The 10,201-nt window shown below is 43.7% G+C and overlaps 1 protein-coding gene across 1 annotated transcript in view; it reads right to left on the bottom strand.

The window, feature by feature from the left end:
- Positions 1 to 10,201, bottom strand: part of Wee1 (WEE1 G2 checkpoint kinase) — a gene marked incomplete at its 5' end in the record, with an annotated part of 17,518 nt that extends 7,317 nt beyond the window's left edge. The window contains 6 exon segments of the mRNA XM_005380269.2: positions 482 to 628; positions 5,759 to 5,880; positions 7,283 to 7,455; positions 7,654 to 7,714; positions 8,490 to 8,692; positions 10,117 to 10,201. Coding sequence (XP_005380326.2) covers positions 482 to 628; positions 5,759 to 5,880; positions 7,283 to 7,455; positions 7,654 to 7,714; positions 8,490 to 8,692; positions 10,117 to 10,201 — 791 coding nt within the window.

The following is a 10,201-nucleotide window of genomic DNA, read 5'->3' as shown; positions in this document are numbered from 1 at the left end:
AAAAAAAAAAAAAAACTGAACAATTAAAAATGACAAGTCAGTAAGGGAAATTTTTAATATGGTCTGGTTTAACAGGTTTTAAACAAGAGGTTAATAATCTCCCTATCAGAGTCCTACTTTAAAACTATTTACGTGCTATAAAATACAGCAAAAAATTCCCAGCTTTATTATGTCAAATTTTGGGGGCAAGTAAGAGACAAATGGAAGGCATAAAACAATACTGGTGAGTCAAAGACTTATTTATTTTTGACACATGGTCTCACTATGCAGTTTGGGCTGGCCATGAGCTCACTTTATAGCCCAGGCTGGTCACAAACTTACAACAATCCTCCTGCCTCAGCTTCCTGAGTGTGCTGGGATCACAGGCGTTTGCCACCACACCCAGCAAAGACTTTAAAACAATGAAAACACATGTTGTTTAATGAGTAGATTTATTCTTTGTAACTCCAGAGAACAAGGTCAGAGCATTTGTAATACTTACTAGGTTTTATATCCATGTGAACCAAAGACATTGAATGAATGTATCTTAAACCCCGGCCAACTTGCACAAGGAGATCCTTCAACTCTAGTTCTTTAAAGTAACTCATGATTCTGTAGTTTTCACTTATAGCATCAGCTAAACTTCCACCTAACAAAAACAGAAAAAATTAATTTTCTTATTTCTGGAAGACTTATTCTTCTTCCTTCTCTCTATTGAATGATCCTTGTCTCAACAAAGAAAGTGACAATTTATAGGAACTCTACTTTCAACCCGTTTGTGAAATCATATTCGCATTTATTTTGCTAACAGGTTATGTATTCTTAAGGATAGAAATACAATTTAAGGCTGGGGATTGAACTCAATGGCACAGCACTTGCTTGGCAAGTGCAAGGTCCTTGAGCTAGAGTCCTGTCACAAAAAAAAAAAAAAATTTAAAAATCTCTCTCACCCTTAAACCCCAACAACTTACCTGGTGCTTTTTCCCAGAATAGTTGTACACCAACATTACCAGCTTCTTATGTATTTGCAGGGCGAGGGGGAAGCATACTGAGGAATGAATCCAAGGCCTTTGCACTGAGCTACATCCTCAGCTTTTTCCGTTAAGACAGGTCTCACTAAGGGGCTTACTAAGTCACTACGTTGCCCAGCCTAAGGTCAAACTTTTGATCCTTCTAGACTGCTGGCATTATAGATAGCACTAGCTCTTTTCTTGTTTTGGGAAACAGTCTTGCTGTATAGGCTAGCTGGCCTCAAACTTGTATTCTACCTGCCTCAGTGCTGAGATTACACCTGTGTACCACCACACTCATCCTTATTTTATTTTTTTTGTGCCAGGAGTCAAACTTAGGACCTTGTACTTGCTAGGCAGATACTGTACCACTGAGTTCTATCCCCAGACCCCTTCTTATGTAATTTTTTCAACAAGTTTTTTTTTTGGTTTTTCTCCGGTACCGGGAACTGAACTCTCGACCTTGCGCTTGCCAGGCAGGCGCTTTGCGCCTGAGCTAAATCCCCAGCCCCCTGGTTATTTTTTTTTTTTTCCCTTGGAAGATAGGGTCTGGCTATGTAGCCTAGGGTGGCCTCAAACTCTGGGAAATTGTCCTGCCTCAGCTTTCCAAATGCTGGGATTAGAAGTCTACACCACCACACCCAGCTTAAAGTGAGTTTTGGGGGGTTTTTTTTGTCTTTTTTTGAGGCAGGGCCTACCTATGCAGTTCAGGATGATCTTGAGCTCACTTTGTAGCCCAGGCTGGTCTTGAACTCACAAGGATCCTCCTGCCTCAGCCTCCCGGAGTACTGGGATTACAGGCATGGGCCACCACACCCGCCTTAAAGTGAGCTTTAAACTCTCCTTTACCAGCCAGGCATTGTGGTGGCGCAGGCCTCTCATTCCCACAGAGAGGCTGAGGCTGAGGCTGAAGAAGAGGATCACAAATTCAAAGCCAGCCTGGGTTACATAGTAAGTTCAAAGGTAGCATGAAGAACTTATGGAGAAACTGTCTCAAAAACAAACAGCCAGGACGGGCGTGGTGGTGCATGCCTGTAATCCCAGCACTCGGGAGGCTGAGGCAGAAGGATCATTTCGAGGGAAGCCAGCCTACATAGGGAGACCCTGTCTCAAAGAAGACAAAAAACAAACAAACAGCCAGGTGTGGTAGCATATGCCTGTAACTCCAGCAGTCAGGAGGCTGAAGCAAGAGGACTGCTCCCCACCCCGAACTATAAAGGAAGACACTGTCCCCCCCCAAAAAAAAAAAAAACCAAACAAACAAGAACAACTAAAAAAACAAAAAACCAAATTCTGTGAGGTGTGATGGTGCATGCCTACAATCGCAGCACTTGGGAGGCTGAGGCAAGAGGATCTGATTGTTGCAATCTCATCGTTGCATTTGAGACCAGCCTAGGCTACAAAGTGAGCTCAAGGCCAGCCTGAACTGCACAGTGAGACCCTGTCTCAAAAAGACAAAATACAGAGGGCTGGGGATTTAGCTCAGCAGCACAGCAGCCTGGCAAGCGTGAGGTCATGAGTTTGATTCCTGGTACCGAAAAAACAACAACAACAACAAAAAAAGACAAAATACTAAGAAAAATTCTGGTGTCTAGGGAATGGTAATGTATTAATCATCCCCTAATTAATGACCATTTAAGTTTTAGTTCCAAGCCATTTTCTTTTTCAAGGCCCTTTACATTTCTTTTGTGACTCACTCTTACTTTGTAGTCCAGACTGGCCTTGAACTATGTAACCTAATCTGGTCTCAAACTCCTGGCCATCCTCTTGCCTCCACCTCCCAAATTCTGGGATTAGAGGCACAAGCAACCATGACCAGCTCTTTCTAAGCCTTTATTACTGCATTACTTGGCCAAACAGATACCTTATCATCACTTACTTCATCAGCATGGAGCATCTGCTAGAACCAAAGCTATTGCATAAAAGAGAATATCCATTTTTTTTGGTTTGTTTTGGTTTGGTTTTTTTGGTCTTTTTGAGACAGGGTCTCACTATGCAGTTCAGGCCAGCCTTGAGCCCATTCTGTAGCTCAGGCTGGTCTCGAACTCCCAACAATCCTCCTGCCTCAGCCTCCTGAGTGCTAGGATTACAGGCGTGCACCACCACACTGGGCATCCAGCCGTTTTTAATTTTTACTTTGAGGGAGGAATTGCTAAATGGCCCAGGCTGGCATGGAATTTGTGATCCTCATGCCTCAGCCTCCCAAGTAGCTGGGATTACAGGCATGCGCCACCACACCTGGCAAGATAGCAACGTAATTTTGATGGTGTGATTAGAAACGTTTCAAGGACGTAAAACAAACTACCCACAATGCTGTATACTGAACACTCAAAGTACTTTCAAGTGTAATGAATAACACAATGAAAAAGAAACAAAAAGACACAGTGAGTTTAAAGCTTAGAAATGGATCTTTTGTTTTTTCCTTTGTAAAAATGGAGGACCTAAATACCCCACCTACAGTTTTATTCAGAAGCCATGAGATTGCTAGTATTAATATTTAAGGAAAAACAGTAAATCCATGTTTTTTCCAGTGTTTACTAAACTCTAAATTCTCTTTTATAGGAGATAAACAAATAAAAATAATTACAGGGCTGGGGATTTAGCTCAGTGGCAAAGCACCTGCCTGGCAAGCTCAAGGTCGTGAGTTCGATTCCCAGTACTGGAAGAAAAACTACAAAAACAACACCAAAACAAAAAAATAATAATAATTACATAGAAACATGTGGGTATATAAGAGCAGATTCCTAAAAAGATCAGAAAGAATTCAGACCAGGACTTTGTTAAGGTTTAATGAAGAAAGAAGGATACCAGACAGTCCTTGAAGAGCTTAGGGAAACAAAGCTACATGAAAATCTAAAGTGTACTGTTTCAACTTGGGGAGAGAGGGAAGAGAACAGACCAGCTAGAAAATTAAGAGCATAATTTACTTAACAGAAAAATGGTGGATTCTTGCTATACAGATGGTGGGATAAAGATGGTTGGGTAGATGGTGGGATAAAGATCTCAGTGTGTGTGAAGTAACGGCTAAATTAAGGTTCATGAAGAGCCTCGGTTCTTTATGAGTAATCAACACTAGTATTAGAAGCACAAAATTAAACAGAGCCAGGCATGGTAGCACATGCTTACAATTACAACTACTCAGGAGGCTAAAGCAAGAGCACATCACAAGTTTAAAAAAAAAAAAGAGCAACACAAGTTCAAGGCCACCCAGTAGGCAAGTTAGCCAGATTTTGTCTCTTAATAAAATTTAACGAGGGCTGGCATGTCTCTTAGTGTTGACTATTTTGCCAGGATGCACAAGGCCCTGGGCTCAATACCCAATACTGCCCCAAGAAAAGGAAAAAGGTAGATGCAGTGACAATCCATTAATTAAACATCAATGCTACGGTATCCTTCAAAGTTCATATATGGGAAACTTAACCCTCAATACAACAATCCTGGGAATTGGGGCCTAATAAGAAGTAAACAGGTTATAAGGGTTCCACTTTCAAAAAACAGATTATTTTTATCACATGAATAGATGTTTTTAAGAAGGTAAATTCAGGGGGCTGGGGATTTAGCTCAGCGGCAGAAGCGCCTGCCTGGCAAGCGCAAGGTCGTGAGTTTGGTTCCCGGTACTGGAGAAAAACCAAAAAAAAAAAAAAAGAAGGTAAATTCAGCTGGGCGTGGTGGTGCACGCCTGTAATCCCAGCACTTGGGAGGCTGAGGCAGGAGGATCATAGCGAGTTCCAGAACAGCCTGGGCTACAAAGTGAGTTCAAGGCCAGCCTGAACTGCATAGTGAGACCCTGTCTCAAAAAGACAAAAAAAAAAAGAAAGAGCTGGGCATGGTGGCACACACCTGTTATCCCAGCACTCGGGAGGCTGAGGCAGGAGGATTGTTGTGAGTTTGAGACAGGCCTGGGCTACAAAGTGAGCTCAAGGCCAGCCTGAACTGCATAGCAAGACATTGTCTCAAAAAAGAACAAAAAAAGGGCTGGGGATTTAGCTCAGTGGCACAGCACCTGTTTGGCAAGCACGAGGTCGTGAGTTCAATTCCTGATACCAGGGGAAAAAAAAAGATCAAAAAAAAAAAAGAAGGCAAATTCAAGCTTCTTTTGCCCTTTTGCCTTTCACCACAGCATGCTGTACATGAAGGCCCTAATCAGATGCCAAGGATATGCCCTTGGACTTTGTAGCTTCCAAAACTGTGAGCCAAATAAGTTTCTGTTCATTATAAATTAGCCAGTCTGAGACATTACAGCAGCAGAAAATAAACCTCAAACTTTTTTTAGAGGGGTGCTTGTTTCTTGAAACAAGGTCATGCTATGTAGTTCAGGCTGGCCAGGAACTCAGTGATCCTATTGCCTCCGTTTCCCAAATGCTAGGATTACAGGCATGTGCCAACACGTCCAGCTGACTTAAGACAATCTTAACTACTATGTGCCCCACACACTATGCTAGGGCATCAGAATATACATGGGAGGGCCACCATCCTCTCAGGAAGCTTGGTTTAATCTGAGTAACAGGCCTGTAAATAATATACAAAATTCTACCACTAAAGCATGTGTAAGACCCTTCACAAGGAACAAGGATTTAACCATCCGCACCTGTAATTCATGTCAGGTCTCTGATCTCTGAGAGTTTGTAAGAAATGGAGACACAGCCAGAGAGACATGTACAGGAACAGATAAACAGAGGAGAAAGCCACAGGAGAAAAATTTGAGATGTTACTTTGTTGCTCATTTTCTTAGGCTCACTAGTTTATAAGCAAACCATTGTATTACTCACCATTACAATACTCATTCTGTATAAGCATATGATCATCTTCTGCCCAGGCAGAAAAGTAGCGAACCACATGGGAATGCTGTCCAAGCACTGCATGAGCATATACTTCTCTCAAAGCATTCTGCCTAAGAAAAATGTGATTAATAGAATGATACATCACTTTTACTCAAGAATAAACTGAAGCTAGGCATGGTGGCACACACCTGTAATCCCATCACTCAAGAGGCTGAGGCAGGATTGTTGCAAGTTCGAGACCAGCCTGAACTACAGTGAGACCCTGTCTCCGAAGGACAAGAAAAACCCCAGAATTGCCAGGCATAGGGGGGTGGCACACACCTCTATAATCCTAGCACTCTGGAGCCTGAGGCAGAAGGGAGCCTGAAGCAGAAGGATCCCTCAGAGTTCTGGGCCAGCCTGGATTACAGAGTGAGTTTAAGAGTAGCACAGAAAAAAAAAAAGCAGCACAGAGGGCCGGGGATATTGCTCAGCCACACAAGTGCAAGCACAAGGTCCTGAGTTCAATTATTGGTACCAAAAAAAAAAGACAGCAAGCAGCCAGAGTACCCAGCAAGACCCTATTTCAAAAACAAAGATTTTCCAGGTACACCTGTAATACCACCACACTTAGCAGGTGGAAGGAGGAGGATCACCTTGAATTTCGGGTCAGCCTGGGTTTAACAGTGAGTTTAAGTGCAGCCTAAACTACACAGTGAGACCCTGACTCAAAAAAACAACCAAATATTATCAGTAGGAAGAAAATTTAAACTGGGCATGGTGGCGCACACCTGTAATCCCAACACTTGGGAGGCTGAGGCAGGAGGATCTTTGCAAGTTCAAGACCAGCCTCGGCTACAAAGCGAGGTCAAGGCCAGCCTGAACTGCACAGCGAGACCCTGTCTCAAAAAAAAAAAAGAAAAAGAAGAAAACCTAATGGTCCTAGGATTCAGGAAAAAAACTGCATTTTTCAAGGGTTTGGGGATTTAGCTCAGCGGCACAGCACCTCCAGGGCAAGCGCAAGGTCGTGAGTTCGATTCCCAGTACTGGAAAAAAACCAAACCAAAATACTGCATTTTTCGGGGCTGGGAATTTAGCTCAGCAGCAAAGTACCTGCCTGGCAAGCGCAAGGTCATGAGTTCGATTCCTGGTACTGGAAAACAAACAAACAAAAAAAACCCTGCATTTTCCAATAAGTTCATGGATCCTGACCAGAACTTTAGCTTAGGCTCTAATATCAGACTATACATATTCATGTTACTGGGGCTGGGGATTTAGCTCAGCAGCATAGCGCCTGCCTGGCAGGCACAAGGTTGTAAGTTCGATTCCTGGTACCGGAAAAACAAACAAACAAAAAATTCCTATTTCTTATCAAGTCTAATTAAAAAACTGTAACACCTCAATGAAAAATTAAATTCAGTATGATAACCTAAAACCTTAATGTTTGTAACACTATTAATGTTTGTAACCTTAATATTTGTAACACTATTAGGAGACAAATTATGGCAATACACAAAAATGTTTAATACATACTCATCAACAGAACCAGCCAATGGCTTTTTTGATCTCTTAATGGCATAAATGCATCCATCCAGCCTCTTCACACACTTAAATACAGAACCAAATTCTCCAGAGCCAATTTTCTCCAGTTCATGAAATTCTGTTGTATATCGTGACTTCATATTGCTTTCAGTAATTGTAATTCTCTGTAATAAAAGGGTATCCACATATAGTAAGAGACATGAAAGTTTTTTTACTGTGATACCTCTGTATAAAATTTAAAAATCATTGTACCTCATACATCAATACTTACTTAACATGTGTATTAGAATGTTAGGAAGAAAAAAAAAAGAATGTTAGGAGGTAGAAAAACAAATTTCAGGAATAATAAAAAAGCTATTTACTTTAGCTGGTCTTGTTTCATCTTCAAACTCATAATCACTGACTTCCATGTCTTCACAGGAACTAAAAAAATAGTACATATTTTTTCATCAATATATCTAACAGATAAATCAACTTCAGATTCAAAAGTACCTGTTAAGTCTACATTGCAATGAAATGAAATTTTAACGGAGAAAAGTAAAGGCATTTAATTTTGCAATCACAAGATTCAATCCAGTTGATGAAAAAGTCCTTGTAAACTTCTGAGATATGCTCGCTGATTAGAAGTCAATGGGGGGGGGGGCGCCTGGGGATTTAGCTCAGGGGCACAGCGCCTGCCAGGCAAGCGCAAAGTCGTGAGTTCAATTCCTGGTACCAGAGGGGGGGGGCACAAAACAGAAGTCAATACCACCACAAATCAGAATTAAAGCCTTTCTCAACTCTGCCTGGGCCATGCCTGGTGGCACAGGCGTGTAATCCCAGCACTCGTGAGGCTGAGGCAAAAGGATTGCCACAAGTTTGAGGCCAGCCTGGGCTACAAAGTGAGTTCAAGGCCAGGCTGAACTGCACAGTGAAACCCTGCCTCAAAAAGGCAAAAAATAGGTAAAAATAAATAAATAAATAAACTCTCTGCCTCTTTCATTTTGACACCAAATTCCCAAGGATCTAGGTTTTTTTTCCTTCCTTTCTCGCACCACTCCTTTCCTACAACTGCTTACTTCCCATCTATCTCCTGAAAAATAAGAGAAAAAATTCCAGAATACAACCAACCATGCCATTCAGTAGAAACTCAATTTTGTCAAGTGTACCAAACCAATCACAGGCGATGGGGGGACAAAACTATAGATACATGACTTACTCATTCCAATGCGCTCTCTTTCTTCCTCGACACTGTCCCGAGGAATGAAGCAACAGAGAGTCCGGGGTAAAAGGATTGATATTCACTTGAGGAGTCTGTCGTATATCATACTCTCTTTTTCCTGATTTTTCTGTGTCCATGAAAAGAGAACCCCGGAGTTTAACAGAGCTGGAATCAATTCCTCGAGCTTTGGAGAGCAAACTCTAAAGAAAGAAAAAAATAAAAATTTTAGGATCCTTCCTACAGTCAGCCTTTATCTGACCTTCAACAGGCTGTGCTCTGTTTGGCAGCACATCTAACTAACTAAACTTCAACAGGCCTTTTAAGAGGCTGAACGCACAGGTCCAAGCAACACAAGGGTTGAGTACTAGCTTAGAAGAGCCACCACCTAGCCAAGTGAGAGGTCCTAGGTTGGATCCAAAAAAGCCCCCCAAAATGCAGCGCACAAGCCTTTGCTATATTTCACACAAAATATCTCAAAAGAAAAAAAAAAAAAAAAAAAACCTGAACAGCCGGGAGTGGTGGTACACGCCTGTAATCCCAGCACTGGGGAGGCTGAGGCAGGAAGATCATTGCGAGTTCAGGTCAGCATGGGCTACAAAGTGAGCTCAAGGCCAGCTTGAACTCCAAAGCAAGACCTTGTCTCAGAGACGCGCCCCCCGCTAAAAAAAATCTCAACAGTGGCTAATATAGGAAGCAAGAGGCTAAAGCTGAAAAAAGATAGCAAAGTAAAATAAATAGGTCTCTAGTCCTAAAAGAACATTTAGGCTGACTAAAACTAAATTCATCTGAAAATAGAAAATAGTCCCATAAAAGCTTCCTTTCCTCCTCTAAGCCACCTCCGCAGGACTCCCCCCCTGGCTCCCAGGGAGCTCGCCTCGGGCAAGCCTGCTAATAAAACAGCTGGGCTGCAAAGCACAGCGTGCCGGGTTTGTGACTAACACCGAAGTCACTAGGGTCTCGCCTTTAAAGGTCCACTTCCCACATTAACCTTACAAATCCTAGGCTTGTCTTATCTCGGGCAGTGTCCACGCTTAATGGGCTGTGTGACTTCTCAAAGCTTTAGCAGCGACGGTCTGCACACTCACTGGCCATTTCCCCACGCAGATGATCCACACCTACTTCTTTTGGACAAGCAATCAACAGCCCCGTGTTCCAAATCTTCCACGCTGCCAACCAAACTGGGGCTCTGCAAACCCGCGGACGGCAACGGCCGTTTACCCGACACCGCGCAAGGTCACTTTTCAGCGCTACGTGAAGTTGTTTCTGGGTCTCTGGCATTCCAAATGCGGGGAAGGACAGCTCAGCCTCTGCCTCCGCACCCAACTCCTACCAAGGCCGCAGAGCCCGAACAGACGAGCCCGAACAGACAAGCGCAGGGCGATTTTTTTTAAAGGCCCAAACACCGTCTGCGCCCGGCCGCCCAAATTGCAGGCCCGATCGCGGCGTTTCAAAGGCGCCATCTGGCCCGGGAGTGTCGGGGGCCCCGTCGCCGCGGCTCCTCCGCCACCTGGACGCGCGGCCGCCCCTCTGCAGGGCGCAGACTTCGCGGACGCGGCCCATTGTTCGGTTACATAACCCCAACGGCCGCCGGGGCGGGCCGGCAGGGGCGCCGCCGGCCGCTCACCTTGGGCGTGTGCGGGGTGTCGAAGAGCCGCAGCTTGCGGAAGGTCTTGTGCGGCGGGGTGCCCGGCTGCTCCGGCCGCGGGGAG

The sequence above is a fragment of the Chinchilla lanigera genome, unplaced genomic scaffold (genome assembly GCF_000276665.1).
Source record: "Chinchilla lanigera isolate Chin_1 unplaced genomic scaffold, ChiLan1.0 scaffold00013, whole genome shotgun sequence".
Lineage (NCBI taxonomy): Eukaryota > Metazoa > Chordata > Mammalia > Rodentia > Chinchillidae > Chinchilla > Chinchilla lanigera.
The sequence above is the reverse complement of the archived record's forward strand: the minus strand, read 5'-3'. Positions and strand labels throughout refer to the sequence as shown.